Here is a 23,604-nt window from a genome sequence, read left to right on the forward strand (position 1 = left end):
ACAATTGTGTGGAAAAAGTCTTCACCCCGCCCTTAGCAGCAGCAACTGCAATCAAGCGATTTCCATAACTTACGGTGGCTGCGTCCGAAATCACATACTTCCATACTACATAGTACGCTAAAATCAGTACGCGAGCCGAGTAGTATGTCCGAATTCATTGGCTGCGTCAGAAACCGCCTACTACTCAGTAGGTACTGCATTTGAATTTAAACGTACGACTCGGCTGTTAGTAAAGTGCGTTCTATACAGTATGAATGTGAAAAGTATGAACGGAATTCGGACGTACTACATCCGCCATTTTGTCATGGTCACATGACCTACCTGCATCAGTTGCGTCGCTTCACGCCCATTCATGAATTAAAAATCTTCGCATATTGATTTTTGAATTCTAGGAATTCAGATATACTACTCGGCTCACATACTGATTTTAGCACACTGTATAGTATGGAAGTATGCGGTTTCGGACGCAGCCATAGAATGCAAAAATCAGTATGCGAGAAGTTCCCGGATAACTTACTACTTCCAGTGAGATTCTGGAGTGCGCATCCCATGCATGCTGCGCTATCCCATGATGCCCCCCAGCGAATTCATGAATGGAAGTGAAGCTACGCAACTAGGTAGGTCACGTGACCATGACAAAATGGCGGATGTAGTACATCCAAATTCCAGTCATACTTTTCACATTCACACTGTATAGAACGCACTTTACTAACGGCCGAGTCGTACGTTTAAATTCAAATAGAGTACCCACTGAGTAGTAGGCGGTTTCGGAAGCAGGCAACGGCACTTAAAGTGATGTGGAGGATTTTCAGCCCACTCTGCCCCCTGCTGGCCTCACTAACACCACTGCCAACAGCAACCTAGTTTTCCCATGTGGTCTCTGATTTAGGTACTGACCAGGCTCAGCTTCAGTAAGCGCTCTTGGGCTGCAGAGTGATCCAATTCAGGACATGAAACCAGTTCACACAAGTTTACAATTTTTTGCACAGAATTTTGAAAGTAAATAACGGCAGAATTAACACTTGTTCGTAACCAAACTCGCATACACATCGGCACAGATTTACTTCTTAAATACTTTAATTTCTCGCCCACTCTCCTGATATTTAATAACAGACATCTCTTTCATCAGTCGCGTCTTGCAGAGGAAACACTAGCTGTGTTTCCATCCATAGATGCTAATTTCATGCGCATAACAGGAATATTGCATGAAAGACGTGCATATGAAGCAGCGCTTCCATCCAACAAGTCCAGTGAACATGTGGTGGCGTTTGAAGGCGTGAGACGCGGAGCAGATGCTCTTGACAGCTCTGGAGGTCATTAATAATATAATAACCCTAATACTGAAATGGTAAAGGGGTTTTAGAATGACCAACTCAACTTTTCAGAAGTGTAACAGTGTGCTCAGCCTTTAATGCACACACTGGAATTAGTTTAGTAAAAGTGTTTGCATCGTAGCTTATGTTCATCTTATCGAATAAAACGTTTATCCCACTCAGTTATGCACATTTTCTAAATCTTGGCGTTTCCATCAACCGGTTTTGATGCACATCTCCAAAATGTGCATAGGAATGTGTGTGGAAACGCAGCTAGTGTCTTTTGCTGCTTGTTCAAACTACTCATGAATCAACTCAGTTAAATTTGTGAAAACCATTCGATTTGAGTTGGGACAACATGAAGGGATTGAGTGGAACCAATGAATGATCATTATTCAGTCAGTTTATTCACACCTTTAGAACGAGACCGTGTTGCATGATGCGACAGCGTTAAAGTGTGTGTTACTCAGTGACGGATGGCTTTCTCTGAGCGAGGACGGTGTCTTTAATGTCTCTGCTGAGACTGTGCAGCTCTCTCTGAAGGCTCTCGGTGTCGTCTGAGTCTGCAGGACCGTCAGCTCCCTCCGGCGGGACAGTCTTCTTCTCCGCTCCGTGACCCTGCACCACCAGCTGCTTGACCACCAGACTCTGGTACTGAGACAGCAGCTTGTGCTGGTCCTAAAACACACACACACACACACACACACACACACACAGAGAATGTCTTTCTGCAGATTGATCATCTTTTGGGTTAGATTTGACAGTAGCTATTACGCCCCATTCACACGGGGCTTCAGCGTCAACGCTTGACTGAAGGCGTGTCTGAAGTTGGGGCTGAAGCGATCGTCATAGAAGCGTCAGCCAATGAAATTCAGTCAGAAATAGGCCACTGTCTAGCTGGTGTATTTGCATACAGCGATCTGATTGGCTGACGCTTCCGTCGGCGCTTGAAAAGTTGAGCAAGTCCCAACTTCTTCAGCGAGCAACACCACTGAAGCGGCGCTGACAGATCCACAATGCAGTTCGGCAACGCCTGACGTCACCCATTTAAAGTGAATGGGAAGCGTTGACGCTGACGCCCCGTGTGAATGGAGCGTTAGGGGTGTATTCCATCACGCTTGATCCGTGATGAGTCTCTCACGTAATTCAGATCACACGTATGAAAGCATTCAGGCTTTTACTGTAAGATATAATGATGATGGAAGAAGATGTGCTGGGTTATTGAGGATGTGCTGGGTTTCTCAGGTGTTTTCTGTCTTGTTTATCCTGCATTAATCCATTCAGTGTAAGCTGCACCAATAATCATTAAAAGATCAGGATCACAACACCCACGCAACATCAGTTATAAATGATGCTGATTTGCATTTGTTTAATAATCCTCCAACCGCCGCATTTAAATCTGAAAATGCCAAAATCAAGAGGTTCAGTCTTAAGTCTACAACTCATTTGCCTTAATTAAATAATCTATACATATCAATATTGTAATTATTATAATTTTAGAGAAATTGTCTGCTTTTATTCCTTTTTTCATTTCGTCATTTAATTCTCATTTGCTGTATAATTTTTAATTTGACAATGTCAACATATTACATGTTTTATCTAAAATACTTTGGCAATAATGTACAACATGTCATCGCAATAAAGCAACCGGAACCTGAATATGAGAGAGAGAGAGAGAAGCAGATTTGACCTGTCAGCTGTGTTTTGTTTGTCAAATATAGCTAACTATGTGATGTGTTTTACTCCGGCTACCACCGCAAGTGTGTTTCAAACCCTGTAACACTGTTTCAGAACAACCCAGTCCATCTTCAGGCGTCCAGCTCCACTTTTCCAACTTCTCTTTGCCCTCAAACGAACAAGACAATATTTTAAAGTGCCTTGAGGTACCTCGGGAATCTTGCTCTGCAGGAAGCCGATGATGTGCGGCACACAGCGCCCCGGAGCGTGCAGCATGCAGTGTGTGACGTTCTGGAAGAGCAGGACGCTGGTCAGATGGAGCACCAGTGCAGGATCCTCCGCATCCCTCAACTGCTCACACAGAGCCTGACGGTGCACGAAGAGAGCCTGCCTACACACACACACACACACACACACACACACACACACACACACACACACACACACACACACACACACACACACACACACACACACACACACACACACACACACACACACACACACACACAAACACACACACACACACACACACAAACACACACACACAAACACACACACACACAAACACACACACACACAAACACACACACACACAAACACACACACACACACACACACATTAATAAAACAACACAAAACATGAGTGCTGTTTTTGAAATTTAAACAGATGTGTGTGTGTGTGTGTGTGTGTGTGTGTGTGTGTGTGTGTGTGTGTGTGTGTGTGTGTGTGTGTTGAGCATCAGTTCAGACAGCATAAGCACCCGTCAACTTTAATTGTGGGGAAAACTTTGAGCTTTTGTCAGCTATTTTGCTGCTGTCCACTGAGTCTGCATTCAGACCGGGAGATTGAGGAGGAGAGAAGTCCTCCTTATTTATGGTGTTTATGTGAACACAATTATCTTTATAATGATATCAATTGTGGAAATGTTTATAGAACATTACCAATAACAACTGTAGCAGGGCATTAAAGTACTGTTTATTGACGGCGCAATAGCGTCCTTAGTTCAAATCCCGGCTCTCTCTCACTTCACTTACTGTGCTGTCTAATACTGTCCTATCTAATAAAGGCAACTAGGCCAAAAATAAATATTTTAAAATAATAATAACATAAAAAATGACTGCTTATTTCTTTGCATTTTTACTCTGTAAGCTATAAAGTCATGCGTCTCCTCACGGTTTGTGTCTCATGCCGGCCACGCCCACTCCTCCCTCTGCTCTCTGAGCTCCACGCCCATCATGGAGCACTGCTTGAAACAAAATCTGAGGTAGGCTTGAAGTGAAAGAGGGGGCTTTCATGACCCTTTAAAGAGATAGTTCACTCAAAAAAGAAAAATCTGTCATCCTTTACCTCTCTTCACGTGTTGAACACAAAAGAAGATATTTTGAAGACAGCTGGAAACCTGCAACCACTGTCCTCCATAGCATTTGCTTTTCCTAGTATGCATGTCAGCGGTTCTCACACAGGTAGAGAGCATCATCTTTCTATACAACAGACACTTTCTGACAATCACTCGAAATCTCTAGAAAAACACTGTGCATTTCTGAGAGCGCCTCACAGAGGTGAGAGGGTTTGACAAACCACCTGTAGAAACACTCATCTCCATATGCATCGAACACCTTCATTTAACTCGTCTTACAAGGACTCGATAAGAGCCATGTTATTCTCCATGAGTAAAATATTTGACTAAAGTCTGCAATAACCTATATGTGGACATCTGCTAAGCTGACATGTTCATTTTCATTCATTACATTTCTTTTCGGCTTAGTCCCTTTATTAATCAGAGGCTGCCAACTTATCCAGCATACCGCCACCTTGGAATTAAAAGCTTCTCTCTGCGTTCTAAATGATTTTAAGATATTGAGATTTGAGGTTTTTGCATTCCATATTCACCTTATTCTTTGCCAACGAGCGGGCGCTGCCATTTCAATCTTTTTGGCTTGAGACTTCCAGTCTCATTCACTTCCATTCATGTTTAGACATTAAAAACTGCTCGCTTTGCTGTTTGATGCTGCAATTTGATATTGTCTTATTATATTATTCTACTTGGTCTGTACAGTCATGCAAACATTTGTTTGTAGAGCAAGTAGTTTGACCGTTTTCTGCCATTTATTATTCCTAGTCATTTCTTTCACTGAATCGGAAGTTCTAAAACAATCGTGAAAACAGACGCATTTCCGCATTTTAGAATAGGGTCAATAGCAAACAGTATGTGTGTAACAGTTCTTTTTCATACATCAACATGACAGACCCTAAATGTGCTGTAAATGTAGATTATCAACGTTCTCTCACATTGGAGTAAATAAACCACGCTAAATGCAGATACACCTTCTAATTCTGAAAAGTCATTTTCCACTCAGGATTATAAGGTTCTGTCTGGCGGATCATTCATTAAAGCTTTACTTTTCAAGAAATACAATACACAAATATATAAACTGGTGTAGTGACAATATGTTGATGCTTGCTTTATTTCATGTTGTAGGATGAATATTTTCTCTTGTTCAAATTAAGCATACAGGACTGTGCTAAATATTTCGTTCAGTGCAGATGGTATTTTATATAATTCATTTGTTAATATTTACAAAATTTTATGCTTTAAATGAATTATTGAATTAGATTTATTGAATTATGTCCAATTAATTAAATTAAGTATTTGCCCTTCAAGGCTTAATATTGCATTTAAAGACTTTAAAATAAAATAGACAGTGATCAAATGAGTTTAATAAACACTGAAAAATGTTTTACTGACTATATAAATAAAAAAAATAAAAAAAAATAATATATATATATATATATATATATATATATATATATATATATATATATATATATATATATATATATATATATATATATATACACATATATACACAAATAAAAATATTTCACATGTAATACAGAATGTTTTAAAATATTTGTTTCTTTTTCAACAATTAAAAATTGTCGGTGCAATAGCCTAGTGGTTAGCGCGCTGACATATGGTGCAATAGCACATCAGGGCGTCGCGAGTTCGAATCCCGGCTCGAGGACATTACCCTACCCCCCCTCTCTCTCCCATTTCGCTTCCTGTCTCAATACTGTCCTATCTAATAAAGGCAAAAAGGCCAAAAAACAAATCTAAAAAAAAAAAACAATTTAAAATTGAACATTTCATCTCAATGTCAAAAAATGCTTCTAAATCATCCCGTTTACACACATCTCAGTTCTGTGTGGTGCTGCATCATTTAACCGACTCTGACTTTGCGTGATTTTTGTCTTTCTGGTCCGGCAAGCTGATCCTGATTGGTCCTCATGCTGCGTGCATTCATTAAAAATGCTGATTGGCTTTATAGAGTCAAGCTAGAGTTCATCTTTGTAGAGAAACATAAATAAAAAGTCTTCAAATGTAAAAACTTATGTTAAAAACATCACATGATGTAAATAAGCTGTCATTTAAAATAAATATGTCCATAACTCAGTTATGACAAAAATGTCAGATAGAACCGTATAATTCTAAGGTGACGATATGTTTCATGCAGCAGATGCCCTTCCAGCTGCAACCCAGTACTGGGAAACACCCATACACACTCATTCTCACACACACACACACACACATATACACTATGGACATTTTAGTTGATCAGTTCCCCTATAGCGCATGTGTTTGGACTGTGGGGGAAACCGGAGCCCCCGGAGGAAACCCATGCCAACACGGGGAGAACATGCACACTCCACACAGAAACACCAACCCAGCCGGGACCAGGAACCTTCTTGCTGTGAGGCGATCGTGCTACCCCATGTTTATTTTCTAACACGTAAATATGTTAGTAATGAATAACTAGATACGAACATTTGAGGTGTGAATCAGTGCAGTTTGAGCAAAACACAGAAGTGCTGTCCTGATGAATGCAGGCACCACAGGGGCTCTCGGACACTTTAGTGATCAGTGGATTTACCTTTCTCTCTTCTTGTCGCCTTTTTTCAGGAAGAGCCCACACTCCTCGGCACTCGTCTCCAGACATGACAGAAACTCCTCGATGGCCTGCATGGAAACAGGGGCGGGAATGCTTTGATTTACTGAGTCTGACAGCTGATCTGATCTGAAGCATGTTGTAAAGTATAAAGAAATGACTGAAGATGAGTACAACAGGGCAAAAGACAGACGCGTGAACTGGAAATTGACAAGCTGGAGGCCAGAAAACGCCTGAGATTTGCTCTTTAGACGCACCTTTCCATTGAGGCTGTTGTGCAGCTTCATCAGAGGACATCTGACTTCATCTGACAGCTTGGCCAAGATCTTCAGCCGGATCTGCAGCACAGAAACAACACGATTACTCAGGTTTTATCAAATTACTGAACACATTTTCAGTCTTTTCCTCTAATTCTGGGGTTGCGTTCAGTCTAATTCACACAAAGGTTTGGTTTTTGACCATTTTTTCAGATTACAGGGGTTAAATGTGCTGTGAATGTGGTTTAATGCCATCTTAACAGAGGTTATAGAGCATCATACCGTGTTTTACAGTGAAATACTCCTGAAGATAAATGTGCTATGAAGGTTAGGGTTACTTTACTGTGATTTACTGTGAAATACATCCGGTTACAGAGGTTAAATGTGCTGTGAATGCTGTTCAATGGCATCTTGACAGAGATTGTAGAGCACCAATTGGTCTTTACAGTGTTTTACAGGTAAAATACATCAGATTACAGAGGTTAAATGTGCTGTGAAGGTTGTTCAAAGGCATCATGATAGATGTTATAGAGCAGGGGTGTCAAACTCAATTCCTGGAGGGCCGAAGCCCTGCACAGTTTAGTTCCGACCCTGCTCCAACACACTTACCTGTAGGTTTCAAACAAGCCTGAAGGACTCAATTAGTTTGATCAGGTGTGTTTAATTAGGGTTGGAACTAAACTGTGCAGAGCTGCGGCCCTCTAGGAATTGAGTTTGACACCTGTGTTATAGAGCATCATACAGTGTTTTACTGTGAAATACATCAGATTACAGAGGTTAAATGTGCTGTAAATGTTATTTAATGCCATCTTGACAGATTTTATGAAGCATCAATCGGTCATACGGTGATTTACTGTGAAATACGTCAGACTAAAAGGGGTTAAATGTGCTGTGAATGTTGCTCAATGCAATCTTGACAAAGATTATAGAGCATCATACTGTGTTTTACAATGAAATACATCAGATTACAGAGTTTAACAAGGCTGTGAATGCTGCTCAATGGCTTCTTGACAGAGATTCTAGAGTACCAATTGGTATTACTGTGTTTTACTGTGAAATACATTAGACTACAGGGGTTAAATGTGCTGTAAAATTGCTCAAGGGCATCTTGACAGAGATTATAGAGCATCATACCATGTTTTACTGTGAAATACATCAGGTTATAGAGGTTAAATATGCTGTGAATGTGGTTTAATGCCATTTTGACAGAGGTTATAGAGCACCAACTGGTCTTTACTCTGATTTACTGTGAGATGTATCAGGCTACAGGGTTAAATGTGCTGTGAATGTTGTTTAATGCCATATTAATAGAGATTATAGAGCGTCATACCGTGTTTCACTGTGAAATACATCAGACTACTGAAGATAAATGTGCTGTGAAGGTTGCTCAATGGCAACTTGACAGATTATAGAGTATTAATTGGTCTTTACTGTGATTTACTGTGCGATATATCAAGCTACAGGGGTTAAATGTGCTGTGAATGTTGTTTAATGCCATCCTTACAGAGGTTATAGAGCATCATACTGTGTTTTACTGTGAAATGCATCAGATTACAGAGGTTAAATGTGCTGTAAATGTTGCTCAATGGCATCTTGACAGAGGTTATAGAGCGTCAGTTGTTCATACCTCGCTGGTCATGGCTGCCGAGCTGTCGGAGGTCATATGCTCAGCTGCCACAAAGCTCAGCAGCACATTGGTCACGTCTGTGCACACCGTCTTCAAAACATGCTTGGCGACCGTAGCCTGCGTTTCATCTGGTGTGCAGAGACAAATCAACATCCAAATGAACATTAGCTAATGAGAGTTAACAATGAATCTGTTTATTTCCATTAACTAACATTAACGAAGAAGAATGAATACTGTAATTAATGCAGTGTTTGCTCTTTGCTGATGATAGTAAATACTTTAACTAATGGAAGCTCGTTGTTAAGTGTGACCAATAAACCAACCTGAGAAGAGTTTGGTTCCTTTCTCAAAGAGGCGGATGTTGTTGTACAAGTTGTTGATCTCCTCCTGAAGATCCTTCATGTTTTTCTTGCGACTGCCTCCTGCTCCGCTGGAACTTGTCGACAGGAAGGCTGTAGTGACCACTTCTTGGTACATTTTACTCAAAGGCCTGGCAAAAACAAAGAAGACACATTAAGGATCTACAAATTTATTTGGAAAAGTTTGGCTGATTTGATCCAAAGCAAAGTTTGATTAAAGAGCAAAAAGAGAAGAGTTTGGTGTGAAAATTTGGATAATTACAAAGTATTTTCATTTTGATGATGATTTTTTCAGACCAACAATAACATCCACTTGCTGAAAACGGGATTTATTTTTATGGAGCCACCAAAAGCTGTTTACCTAAGGCGTGTGGTCTGGTGTGGTGTCTGTGATACAGCAAGTCCAGAGACTGTTGTGTACACCATGATTCTATTAAAAACATTCCTGGGGTCCGTTCTTCGTACGTGGATTACTCAGTTAGCTGGATTTGGATATTGATGATTTGACATGATCCAGGATCGTTTCGTTCTTCAAAGCTGATCCGAGAGTTGTTGTCATAGCAACAGATCTGCTAGCTCAAACCTGCTCGGCAGCAGGCTCAATTCATATGAACAGGATCAGATCAGCTCAGTTCATGCATTGAAAATACTGAAAGTATGTACCGAATGCTGATATTTTCTTACAGTAGTAGTTATATGCACTTGGAAAATAGTGACTATTTTTAACTATTTTTATATATACAAGTTAAAATATATATATATCAATAAAACTTGCAATCTGCACTCCGAAATGAAAGTACAAAGACTGCCACCTGGTGGTGCAAAGAGAAAACTTATTGATATGAACTTTTTAGATCGCTTTAGAACAATTAGTGAATAATAGAAATGCATAATATGTGACTTTTTTAAAGCAATAATACATTAATGCAGTCATGAACATGTTTTGACAGTTAATATGCCGGTGATTTAATCCTTCACTAAAGTTGCAGACGCCTTTACCAATATAAAAAATGCTTTTGTAAACATCCAGCTATTCTTTACACCGATTAAAAAACGGCTTCTATAATAAAGAAAATCTTCTCTAAATGTGGAACTAAATACACTGATATGCACTGAAATACATGATGAATACTCTCGACACATGAAAGTGGAAAGCCTGCAGCTCACAACAAATGTTGAAGGTTATCGCGTATCATATTTAACAAACCGTTTACTGCTAATTTGATGTAATTTAGCTCACATGGATAATTGAATATTAATCAGATGATGTCATTACGCTGCTGTGCCGTCAGCCAATCGCTGCATTGCTGATCATGATTTGGAGGATGGATAGATCTGTCCTTCACAACACACACAGCGATCTCAGATCAGTTTATTCAGACATTCTAATCTGATTCGCGAACTTGTTTGAAGAACCAAATTAGCCACAGATCAGTTATCAAGATGAAAAGATCCAGGCCAAATCATCTTAGATCATTTAAGCGAGGTAAGAAGAACGGACCCCTGATGTGTGAGAAGACTAAAAACTGGTCATATACCAATATATTCTCAACTCAACTGAGCAGCGGCTTTGACCCAGAAACATTACTCATATGTCACTTAACAAGCGGATGGAGCTTTTAAAACTCCCTGATATCCCAGACATCCCATGGCCTGTGGGAACTTTCAGTGCCAGGTAACTTCAATCTGATGGTGCGCACCTTTGTAGCTGTTCTGCCAGCTCCTGCAGCATCTCCTCAGAGCTGTCACTCACTTTTTCCTCCAGCACCTCCACGATCTCCTCCACTGAGAGGAACTGCACGTCTCCCAGCTTATTTCGACCTGTACAAAAACAAAGTCATTTTGCATAAGTCCTAATGCCATATAAAGGTAAATAAACACAAACTCCACCAATAATAATTAAACTCAGGTCTCGATATGAGGGTTTTTACTTCAGCACTAGAGAGATCTTTGCAACCAAAAGAGCTATTGGGGTTATTCACCTTCTAAATAACACTTGGCTGGAGATACACAGCAAATTTGAGCTTTAAATGAACTGTAATGTACAGATGCTGACAACAGAGATGAGGAGCCACGTGCAGTTTATTTAAAGAGAAGTCCTGATGGTCAAAAACAGGGCAAACAGTAGCATATAATATTCCAAAAAGCGTCATCAAAATACAGGCAAAAGGTCAGGCTAGGCAGCAAAGAATCAAAATGAAAAACAGACGAGGATCAAAACACGGCAAGACAAACAGGAAAACACGTTGTAATGTCCGCTAGGCAAAACAAGACTCCACAAAGTGTGTGTGAAGCTGAGCAGTGTATATAGTCTGCCATCAGCTCCCAGCTGTGTGTGTGTGTAATCATCAGAGAACCGGAACAGGTGTGTGTGAGTTGCATGACGGGAGATGTAGTTCATTTAGTGACTTTGTAGTCCAGATTGTAGTGGATGAATTGTAGTCCGGGTCAAAGAGCGCCTGTTATGGGTTTTTGAAAATAGATCAACTTTTGCCACTGTGTGGATTATAAAGCGGATGAAAGTGAGGACCAGGGGGTTCGCGGACGCCACCCTCACTATTCTGCCACATATCTATTATAGATCATTGCTTGTACTGTATCTCTCAGGTTAAATCAGTATGGGGCTGTTCACATATTGCTTCCAAAACCATGTTAAAAACGTGACGCATGCTTCTTCTGTTACCGATTTAAATGTGTTTCTGAACTCGCGATCCTCTGCTGTTTGCCTTTGCTACGGCCACCTTCAGCTGTTCCTACACACACGCGGTGCAGTCGATTTTATAAGTAGTTCAACCTTTGCCATTGTGTGGATTAATACTGAATGTGTGTCGTTGTTATTACTTGGGGTTCGGGTTAAGTGTAGAGTAACATGCGGTCTTCAACTGCATTGATTTATTGTATTCCTGCATTGGGCTCTCACATACTTACTGGCTGCTGATTCATAGTCGTGGTGGGCGTTTCTCTCTGTCTCCTTCTGAATACAGTCGACTAATTGTATTAAACTGCGATTTTAAAACTGCATAAATACGTATGCAGTGTTACTATTAAAACAAATATTAATATTTGTAAATATTCAACAATTATTATATGTTGAACAGATTCAGGAAATATTCACAGAATTTCCTCTAATATTTGTTCTTCTGGAGAAAGTCTTATTTGTTTTATTTGGGCTAGAATAAAAGCAGTTTTTAATTGTTTTAAAGCCATATTAAGGTCAATATTATTCACCCCTTCAGCAATATTAGTGTTGGATTGTCTCCAGAACAAACCACTGTTATACAATGACTTGCCTAATTACCCTAACTTTACCCTAATTACCCTAGTGAAGCCTTTACATGTCACTTTAAGCTGAACACTAGTGTCTTGAAGAATATCTAATATTATGTGCTGTCATCATGACAAAGAGAAAATAAATTAGTTATTAGAGATGAGTTATTAACACTATTATTTGCAGAAATGTAAATCTGCTCTCCATTTAACAGAAATTGGGGGAGAAATCTACAGGGGGGCAAATAATTCATGAGGGCTAATAATTCTGACTTCAACTTTACATAAGTTTTATACTATAAATTACTGAATTACAATCTCCGGTTCATCATACCCTGTGAGCTGTGCGTCGTCTCCTCATCGCTGTCCTCCTCCTTCCTGCCCTTCTTCTTTGTTTTGCGGATTCGGATCTCTCTGGCGTTTCCTCCTCCTCCACTTTTCACACTTCCACCGCCCTCTGAAAAACAGAAGAGCACCAGCCATGAAATGAAAAGGTCTGTTATAAAACTCATGGTGACACTTTACCATACGGGACACGTAGTTAATGTACTGAACAAACAACGAGCAATGCTTGTGTATGATGAAGAAATCAAGCACATCCCGGAGGCTGTTATTGCATAATAAAGCCTGACAGGTTCATCAGAGCCATTCAGTTCAGTTGATCTTTATTTCTGTAGCCCTATACTAAATGTAACTCCAAACCATGAGGTCTACTGCAGTATCTGTGATGATTGGGATGCAGTTCAACAGATGACTCATGGGAAAAATCCACCTTCACACTTTTCCAAATGATCAACTAGAGGTTGAGTTATTATGTGTTGCTCTTACAACTGGGATCCACCACAAGACTAGTGTCAGGTGGTGTACTTTATCCTGCTTATTACACAGCGATGTAAATCTCAGACACAAAACACTGTCCAGAGCTTGTAATCAATTCTTTATTAAACACAAAGCTGACAGAAACGAAACCGGCTGGACAGAGCATACACTAACCCACCTCTTATTTATTCACAAGACAGCGCCAAGCAGTCAAAAATGCAGCATAACAGGCAAGCAGACACATATGAATGTGGATGTGAATGTATTCACTGAAGATCAAGGTGATTTGAAGTGAGCCTGCGTTATTTAAAGGTTGTTATCTGGAAATAACATAGCTAGGAATGTCACAACTGAGTAACCAGAAGCGAGTATTCCAGATAGCAGTGTAATACCATTAGTTAATGCACTGTGAGTAACAACTGTATTAGCATTAAACTCTTTAATAAACATGTTAATCGTTGTTTGTTCATGTAAGCAAATGCATTTACTTCGCCTCTCATTTTGTAAAGTGTTACAGAAGTTTTAGATCCTCCAGAAGGAAATAAAATTTCCTATAAATTTATCTGCTCAACTTTGTCATCTTAACACACAGATAGCTGCTAATCAAACTAGTAGGACTAAAGTCAGATTATTGATTTGTTATCTCCTCACCCGCAGCTTTCTTCCGGCGTTCATCTCTTTTGTCTTTCTTCGAAGAGGCTGAAGTCTCCAACAAAGCGGACGATTGCTTGACGTCGTCCTCGGTTATCAAAAACACAGGGTTATTCTTCACCTCCTGTTGATGAAGAGAATAAAGGAATGACAATCGTGAAGTCACAATCCCCCCTGTTTATTTTTCCCCCCAATTTCTGTTTAACGCAGAGAAGATTAACACATTTCTAATCATAATAGATTTAATAGTATCAGTAATGAGGACGGCAATATAACCAAGAGTCAAACATTTAAGAGGATCTGAATACGTTCACGTTCACGTGTACATTTCATTATTCTGTTGAACACAATAGAAGATATTTTGAAGAATGTTGGAAACCTGTAACCATTGACTTCCATAGTATTGGTTTATTCTACCATAGAAGTTTCCGAGAACATTCTTCAAAATATCTTCCTTTGTGTCAAACAGGTGAACTACCCCTTGAATATGACGTGTGCGGGAAACAGCTGCAGGAGAAGCTCACGCACCTTCTGGGCTTTCTGCTGCATGAGATCCTCAAATAAAGCGATGCATCCAGCGATGAACTTTTCGCTGACGACAGATGTGGAGAGAAGCCGTGCGCTGGACTGCACATTCATGCTCCGCAGCACTTCATTCAGCAGAATTCCCACATCCTCCTCCGACAGAATGCTCGGGAGCATCGGCTGAACAAAAACCAATATATTCAGGAATCAGAGTTCAGTTTAATAACATCTCAGCACAAGACTTATCAGTATTCAGCTTAAAGTGACATGTAAAGGCTTCACTAGGGTAATTAGGGTAAAGTTAGGGTAATTAGGCAAGTCATTGTATAACAGTGGTTTGTTCTGGAGACAATCCAACACTAATATTGCTGAAGGGGTGAATAATATTGACCTTAATATGGCTTTAAAACTGCTTTTATTCTAGCCCAAATAAAACAAATCAGACTTTTTCCAGAAGAACAAATATTAGAGGAAATACTGTGAACATTTCCTGAATCTCTTCAACATCATTTGGGAAATATTTGAAGAAGATTCACAATTTAATCCGGACTTCAATCTGTATATAAATATAAAACTATGGTCTACCTGCAAGTCGACCCAAGTGGCAGAGTTGATGGCCTCCTCCACTGAGGCCTCCAGCTGATCTACAATGGTTCTGCCCACACATGCGGTCTTGAGGAAGAGCAATCTGCTGGACTTGAAGCGCTTCTTTATGTAGTTGATGGGATCAGGGATGCCCAGACGGGTCAGTGACTCAAACTCTGCAGGAGATGAGAAACGTGACATTATGAAGACTCATTTTTAGCCTTTATTTTGACATCGGTACAGGTGTTGACAGGAAGCAAAGTTGGAGGCAAACTCCCAATAATCTGAATAAACATCAAATAAAACTAGAATATCACTGACAGCTTTGGAAAAAAAAAACAGCAAAGTCAATATCCATACAAATGCTGTGAGCTGGGACACAATCAATAAAGCAATCAGAGCATGTTCAGAGCAGACTAGACTAGATTTGGCCTGCTACCGTGCAATATCTCTGTTAAATGTGAGCACATACCAATGTGAAATTGTTGACTGTCATTTTAGCGAGATCTGAAGCCACGTGTGACTGGACAAAACACTTCCCCTACACTGCAATGATGCTTTTCTTAGAGTTTCTTGTCTTGTTTCTAGTCCAAATACCTACAAATTCTTGAATCCGGAAGCATTATCTAGACAAGCAAAACATATTGGCTTGTTTTCAGAAGTGTAATTTTCCTTTAAACAAGCTAAATAATCTGCCAATGGGGTAAATAAAATAATCTTATTTTTCGTTTCAGCTGAATATACCACACTAATAATGTTCTCCAGCTCTCCTAAACTCACCCTTTCAGGCTTTGGTCTGAATTGTGGTGTTTTGGTGACTGTCGCTTTAAATGCAAATGAGATTGAGCTCTTTTCTGAAGAGGGCGGAGCTATAAATGCATGTGCATCAGCATAGTGGCAGATTCAGAAACAAGACTGACGTCCTATGCTAATGAGGGAGAGATTGTCACCAGTGGGCGGGGCTTTCCCACTCTGATGACACGTACAAAGGGAGAATGTCTGCAGACTGATTCTATCAAGTCTGATTATAAACAAATAATATTAATATATGTTTACCATTAGAAGCTGATATATTCACACACTGCTTACACACAACTGTGCTTAAACCCCTTATAAACGTGATTTCTGCAGAATAGCTCCCATTTAAAATCAAATTCATGTGGTCTCATAATGCAGTATCAGTATTGGCTTTGCTGAAGATGAACCCACCTAAATATCCGTTTTGCTTGAGAAACGACTCAACCCAAGTGCTCTGGGCTTTGGAGTAGATGTCAGGGATGTAGATGGCTTTATCCTGCCTGCCCCCAACCACGCAGCCCTTCAGACGAGCGCTGTTCACCAGCTCCTCAAGCATCGCTGATAACCAAGAAAGAGCAAGCATCAGCGGTCTATACGCATAACACACATGAACGGTGGACAATACTTACAGTACACCAGATTCTCCTGAAAGCCATAGAGGTTTAGCAAGTTGTTGATCTGCGTAGGCCTGTGGATGGAAATTACAGCTGTTACTAATCCACAGGGCTGAAAATTCATTCATTCATTCATTTTCTTGTCAGCTTAGTCCCTTTATTAATCCGGGGTTGCCACAGCGGAATGAACCGCCAACTTATCGAGCAAGTTTTTATGCAGCGGATGCCCTTCCAGCCGCAACCCATCTCTGGGAAACTTCTTACATTTTTTTTTTTATAAATGTATTTAATTTATGTCAATTTTGCCCTACTTTGGGCATCTCTGGTTTAGATGGAGCAGAGTTTACTGATAAGATTTGATAAACTATGCAAAAAAAATCTGACTTAAATAAGAATTCAGTTTAGTCTGTCAATAATGGCATCGGGATAATCGTTCTGCGATAAAGACAGCTGTCTTTACTTAATGAGTTCCAGCTGTAGCAAAAACTGCATGTGAAAATACAACATATAACAACATGTCTTAACTTCAAACTCACCTCATAACTAAAGTCAAGTGTCTGAAATAAATCCTTCTGTGAGTTTATACTGTAGTCGCGTGTTTATTAGTCACGCCTAATCAATAAAAACAATAAAGCTTCTGTTTACTCAGCGACCGATATTCTCCACACAGGTTTCTTCATGTGTATTTGCACAAGTTCATTCACTACAAATCACACGGCGCTTCATTGAGAAGACGTGCATGACAATCGCAGCTTTGCTCAGTTGCGTTTGCGGTTGAATCACCCAGCACTGACTGCACTGGAGCTGCTTACCTGGTGATGCCGCTGAACAGACCGCATATGCAGGCTTTGTGTCTGGAGAGGAAAGCCTGCGTGAAGATCATGCCTCTGTTGTACTGGTCTAGCTGCCCCTGGATAATTCTGCCCAGCCTCGCATTCAGCGCCTAACACAGTGAAACTCCAGCATAATCATCTTTTTACCACGCTAGTAATGATACCTAAACTATATTGATGAACAGAAGTCACATACAGATATCATTTAACATGTTCATATCTCAGAGTGTGGCGAAAGCAATTAAACTTAAACCCGATTAGACCTTTAGCATCTCTTCCAAAAATCCAGACCAAAGCTTTGGTAATTTTAAAGCTATTTAAAGCCTGTAGCTGCATCATATAATAAGAGTAACATAAAATGAAAAGATGCTATTTTCTAGGTTAATATGGTTTGAAACTAAACTCTCCTTCCAGTGTAATAATCAAGAAACTTTGCTGCTGTCCGATTGGCTGCAGCGGGAGCAATGATATTACGCAGTGCCTAAAAGTAGTTCTGAATCGTGTACAACACTAGTTCAGAGATTGATGTTTGTAATATAATGTAAATTATTAATGTAAATGTAATATAATGTACTGTAGGTGATATATACCAGTGTTTCCTCTGGGAAGTTTTCCAGCTGTGGTGGCAGGCCTTTTTTTACACAGATCTACCGACTACCTGTGGCATTATTATTTCAATGTCAAGTGTCGTGAGCGCAGTATTAGGAGTCGGGATCGCATAGCCAACATGCATGCAAATCTCTGTGCTTGCGCCGATTTCCTCTGCTCGTGCACAAAAGGTTTTGCACGCCACCTCAAATACAAGCCGCTTCAAGAGTGTGCAGATTTTCATGTGCGCTCTCAAACAAACGCTGCTGGGTGCGATTTAGTGCGTTTATGTAACGAGTATGTCTCCAGGATTTATTAGATTTGCTAGGAATGTTTATGAATGTCTCTGATAGTCCTACACAGTAGCATTAATGCGTCCTGAAGTAAAGTGAAACGGCTGTACGTCGTGTTTGCTGGCCTCACGCATCACACACCTGTCAGCCTGTCACTCAGTCAGCACGTCACCTTAAAGGGTAAACAAATGACGCACAGCACTACTTTAATTACAGAAAAGTATGCGCTATTATAATTCACCTACCCTTTAATATGTTTTGGTGCGATTATCACCCGCTATTAAAATAATAAAATGTTTTGAATGAGAAGCTGTAATGCAGCCGTGGCGGGATGAATTTTGTCGTGGCGCCCCGCCATGGAAGAATGAATATAGCGCAAACCATGTATACTAACAAAAAGGATTTTGAAACACACACACACACACACACACACACACACACACACACTAAAAAATAAACAAAGCGTCATGCAGAGAGTACTAACCTCAGTCAGAAAATCTCCAGGTAGATCATAGGTTTTGCAGAGCTCTGCGATGTTCACCTGTCCAGCTTCCTGCAGTTTATCATTCACCTCCTCAGCAAGACGATCCAAGTATGTTCTTTAACACAGAGCATTTAGGACACAACAGTTAAAGACTGACAATCAGCCTCTTATTAAGTCTATATCAGCATTTTGACTGAGTCTGAAACCAATCGTTTCCAATTGTTTTCCCAAGTCTCTACAACAAACACCTTAACGGTCACCTTCTCGCCAACGTGATGCTTAGATTCACTTCATTTTTTTGCAATGAACTCCTCAGCTAATCATGACAAATTAGATATCTTTAAAAAGATTTAAGACTTCTGAATACATATTTTACCACAGTTTTTTGTTACGCTGGAGGAGTAATAGATTAAACCACATTTACTGTCACCCTACAACCTGTGCGACCATTTGCGGTTACATCCATAATATTATAGCCTAAACACAAAGCAATCAAGACAAACTGTACATCATTTGCAAGCTTGAAGTCTCTCATTTCCATATCTAGTGACTGATTTTTAGATATGAGCAACATATATTTATTAATTTGCAACTATGGTACTCATCAGTCGTAAAGCATTACTTTGCTACAGCAATTCACATGTAAACTTTTTTATGATGTTTTGTAGAAGCTAAATTCAGTTAAATAACAACTAAACTGCCATATTACTTTCGAATTGTATGTCTACTTTACAAATAATGTCAAAAGGATGAAACATTACGTTTCATATTCCTCAAAACATAGAGGGCGCCCTTGTAGCGTAGCCAATGTAAACTGATTGTCACCTGGTGGTCATGTCTGGTACTGCGGCCAAACAACTCACTAAATCAACTTCAACATTGGAGTATAATTTGTTGAGACATTTAGTTTAGATTTTCTTTCGATATTAGTTCAAAACAACTTTGGTAAAATACATATTTTATGTAATATATTAATATATATATATATATATATTTGTTGTATTATTTTCATAAACAATGGCACATGGCATTTGTTTTACTTGTTAACTTGTCATGTCTATATTCTTTTTAAAAGTGGGGGCAAGAGTTTGGTGACTTTCATATCGTGTGTTTTGTCCACACAAGTTCATTTATTTCCAATGGAGGTGCACATGCAAATAGGAAACAAAATGCATGCAGTGCAGCATGACGTGCTCACATTTTCACAACTTTTCAAAATGCCCCAAGTGCATCAAGGGTCCTGTGACTAGAACTGACCGATCAGCTTCATACTTTGTAAGTAATGTACACATTTTAGTAACAACGGTTGACTAATTATCTCAGAAAAACACAGAGCAAACAAACACTGCAGTGCCTTCTAGTTTTCTACGTAAATAACACTTGTATCAGAGCTGCAGCAAGGGTTTGTCAACCTCTGAGAAAATAGTACATGGTCAAATTGCAATGACAACTTTAAGAAGGAAGAGATGTGCTTCACACTTTCCACTTGATTTAAGACACGATACATGAACGGATCCTTTAAGCAGTTAAAAAAAACACATTAAAACAGGCATTAGTTCTTCGCTTACTCATCGATCAGCTGACCCAGTATGAGCTGCGTGCCTCTGTCTGACTTGGCGATTTCATTGGCTCTGCCCTCCACGTGGACCAAATCAACATTGATGATCTGTGGGAAATATTTAGGAACATGTATACATGCGGTGGAAGTCATACTATTAGCCCTCCACTGAAATGTTAATGATTTAAAAATATTCTTTAAGTGCCGTTTAATGTAGATTTTCCCATAAAATCAATATTTATTAAAAGAATGCTATTTTATTTTATCTTTGTCATGATGACAGCACATAATATTAGACAGGATATTCTTCAAGACACTAGTGTTCAGCTTAAAGTGACATTTAAAGTCTTAACTAAGTAAATTAGGATAATTAGGCAAGTTATTAGACAGTGATTTGTTCTTTAGCCAATTAAATAATATTAATCTTACAAAATAGTTTAGAAAAATGTGTGGTCCCACTTTATATTAAGTGTCCTTAACTACTATGTACTTACATCAAAAAATAATTACAATGTACTTACTGTGTTTATAATGTATTTGAGAACACTTGTGGTGCTTTTGGGTTGGGATAGAAATTGGGTTATGGACAGGTTTTGTGGCATAGGTAGGTTTAAGGGTGGGTTGAGGTGTAAGGCATGGTCAACAGTGTATTTACAAATGTAATTACAAAAGTTAATTACAGATGTAATTACATGCATGTATTTAATCAAGCATAAGTACACAGTAAATACATGTATTTACACAATAAGTACATTGTAACAAACTATTAAATCCTGTGTAAGTATATATTAGTTAAGGCCACTTAATATAAAGTGGGACCAAATGTGTAAAGTGCTTTTATTTGAGCCAAAATGAAAGAAATAAGACTTTCCAAAATAAAATAAAAAACATTATAGAAAATACTGTGAACATTTCCTTGGGAAATATTTGTTTTAAAACATTTTTAAGTATTACAATTTCACAGTAGGGGGTGAATAATTTTGCAAATGTATTTTCTCTTCATTAGTGAGATGCAAATGAACACTACAGGATGTTGATGTTTCATATTAAACCCACCTTTTGAAGATCCACCACATTTATTCTCCCTTAGAAGATAGAAAAAAAACAAAATAATATATATTTAATCCAGAGTTTAATAGATGTGGTTACTGATACAGCAGATTATTGTGCGCTTTACCCACCTCTGTGCATATAGAGCTCATCACGAATTTCCCGGCTGATCTGGGCTGGAGTCACGTACTCTTTCCCATCCAGAGTGTGAACCACGTCTAACTTCTTATCTCCGACCAGCTTGGACACGATTTCAATGCAGTTCCTCTCAGACAACCTGTCAATAGATGCAGCATCACATTACGATATCAATGCTGAAACCATATATTGTGCAGCCCTAGAGTATTTAAAGTCAGAACTACTAACCCCTTTTAAATTTTAGTATCTTCGTCAAATATTTTCCAAAAGATGTTGAACAGATTCACGAAATGTTGACAGTGTGTCTGATAATATTTGTTCTTCTGGAGAAAGTCTTATTTGTTTTATTTGGGCTAGAATAAAAGCAGTTTTAAAGCCATTTTAAGGTCAATATTATTCACTCCTTCAGCAATATTAGTGTTGGATTGTCTCCAGAACAAACCACTGTTATACAATGACTTGCCTAATTACCCTAACTTTACCCTAATTACCCTAGTGAAGCCTTTGCATGTCACTTTAAGCTGAACACTAGTGTCTTGAAGAATATCTAGTCTAATATTATTTACTGTCATCATGACAAAGAGGAAATAAATCAGTTATTAAAGATGAGTTATTAACACTATTATGATTAGAAATGTGCTGAACTGTTAAACAGAAATTGGGGGGAAAAAATAAACAGAGGGGCTAATAAATCTGACTTCAACTGTGTGTGTGTGTGTGTGTGTGTGTGTGTGTGTGTGTGTGTGTGTGTGTGAGCAATTCCATGCCAATGACAGCTTGCCATAAAAAAACGAGGTTTTTGCCAAAATATCGAAACCGTTTCTGTGTTTTTTGTGTAAGCAAGTATTTTACAGGCCTTTAAAAATTCTCAAAAATATATTCATTAACGTTTTCAACCTATTATATTTGATTTACCAAAAATCACACAAGTGGTCACATCCATAACGGAGAGACGTCACATGCATAACGAAGCTTTTTCCTCATAAATGCAAAAAAAGTCAAATAAAATAAAAACATTGTATTTGTTCTATAGAGAGCCAACTCTTATCCATTTGATTAGCAGTTTACTTTCTACAAAGCTTGCTGTATACTGTCTTTCTGTTTTTTTTTTTTTGGTCACATCCATAACGCATGTTTATTTTCCTCATTTCAAATATAAAACATGCTTACAGATTGACATTTTTCTCATCCTTTAACTCTGTGGTTAGTTGGTTTGGAAAATATAACCAGATGTTTCAATATAATGTCATTTGTATATATATATATATATATATATATATATATATATATATATATATATATATATATATATATATATATATATATATATATATATTATATATACGTTTAGATATGCATGTTTAACTGTCAGATAATAATCCCTATTTGTGAAAGGATATTTCAGCAATAGCTAAACATGAATGTATATATATAGCAATAGCTATACATTGACAGTCGACTTTTTTTCTTTTTATGCTAAAACTCAATAGGTTATTTAATAAATAACTTTATAAAAATGTCCTACTGTAAGTAAGTATATTAAAACTACTTATGGTCAGTAGCATGCATTGCTAAGCACTTCATTTTGACAGCTCAGCCAACAGATGTTCAAATAGTTGTATATTAAACACATAATGTTATATCCTAACCAACTAAAAATCAATGTAAAGCATATGTAACCTATTCAGGGATTGGATTGCTTAATAAAATAGCAGTAAATGACTGTGGTCACATTAGTTGATTGAGAAAAACGTTACGCCACTTTATCAATACAGTGATTCAAGACAAACTAACAACAGGGAAGGGTGAAAAGCAACATTTGTTGTTGTTGTTATTACTTTATCATAATAATAATAATAATAATAATAATAATAATAATGAGTATTATTATTATTAGCCTGCAGCAGCAACATCAACATGGTTTACCTTTGGACAGTCTCAGCAAACTGAGCTCTCTGAAAGTCCGCGGCTAAACGCCTGATTTCCTCCCAGTCTGCCGCCATTTCACTCGCTCGCAAAACTGATAGACCTGCAATAGTAAAGCATTTACTGGTGTATAAACTCTAGATAATCTCAGCAGCGAAACAGCAGAAGTACAGTCTGAAGCAAAAGACACGTCAGGCTGACTCCAGCGTACGTCAGACGGAAACCCAAAGGGGACAAACGCTTTCGAAGGGCTGTTGCTATGAGGGATACAGCTGCGGTTGGAATTGAACG

At 38.8% G+C, this 23,604-nt stretch overlaps 1 protein-coding gene across 1 annotated transcript; it reads right to left on the reverse strand.

Moving 5' to 3' along the window:
• Nucleotides 1-1,701: 1,701 nt before the first annotated feature.
• ufl1 (UFM1-specific ligase 1) lies at nucleotides 1,702-23,511 on the reverse strand. The gene is given in 19 exon segments (NM_200606.1): nucleotides 1,702-1,991; nucleotides 3,201-3,381; nucleotides 6,927-7,012; nucleotides 7,199-7,279; nucleotides 8,826-8,953; nucleotides 9,149-9,315; nucleotides 10,885-11,005; nucleotides 12,786-12,908; nucleotides 13,922-14,045; nucleotides 14,450-14,626; nucleotides 15,032-15,207; nucleotides 16,241-16,387; nucleotides 16,459-16,517; nucleotides 17,256-17,386; nucleotides 18,642-18,756; nucleotides 20,210-20,307; nucleotides 21,256-21,284; nucleotides 21,381-21,526; nucleotides 23,314-23,511. Coding segments are annotated over 19 exon segments (2,382 nt in total). The 5' UTR covers nucleotides 23,391-23,511; the 3' UTR covers nucleotides 1,702-1,775.
• Nucleotides 23,512-23,604: the final 93 nt, after the last annotated feature.

This window comes from Danio rerio, chromosome 20 (genome assembly GCF_049306965.1).
Source record: "Danio rerio strain Tuebingen ecotype United States chromosome 20, GRCz12tu, whole genome shotgun sequence".
NCBI classification, from domain to species: Eukaryota; Metazoa; Chordata; class Actinopteri; order Cypriniformes; family Danionidae; genus Danio; species Danio rerio.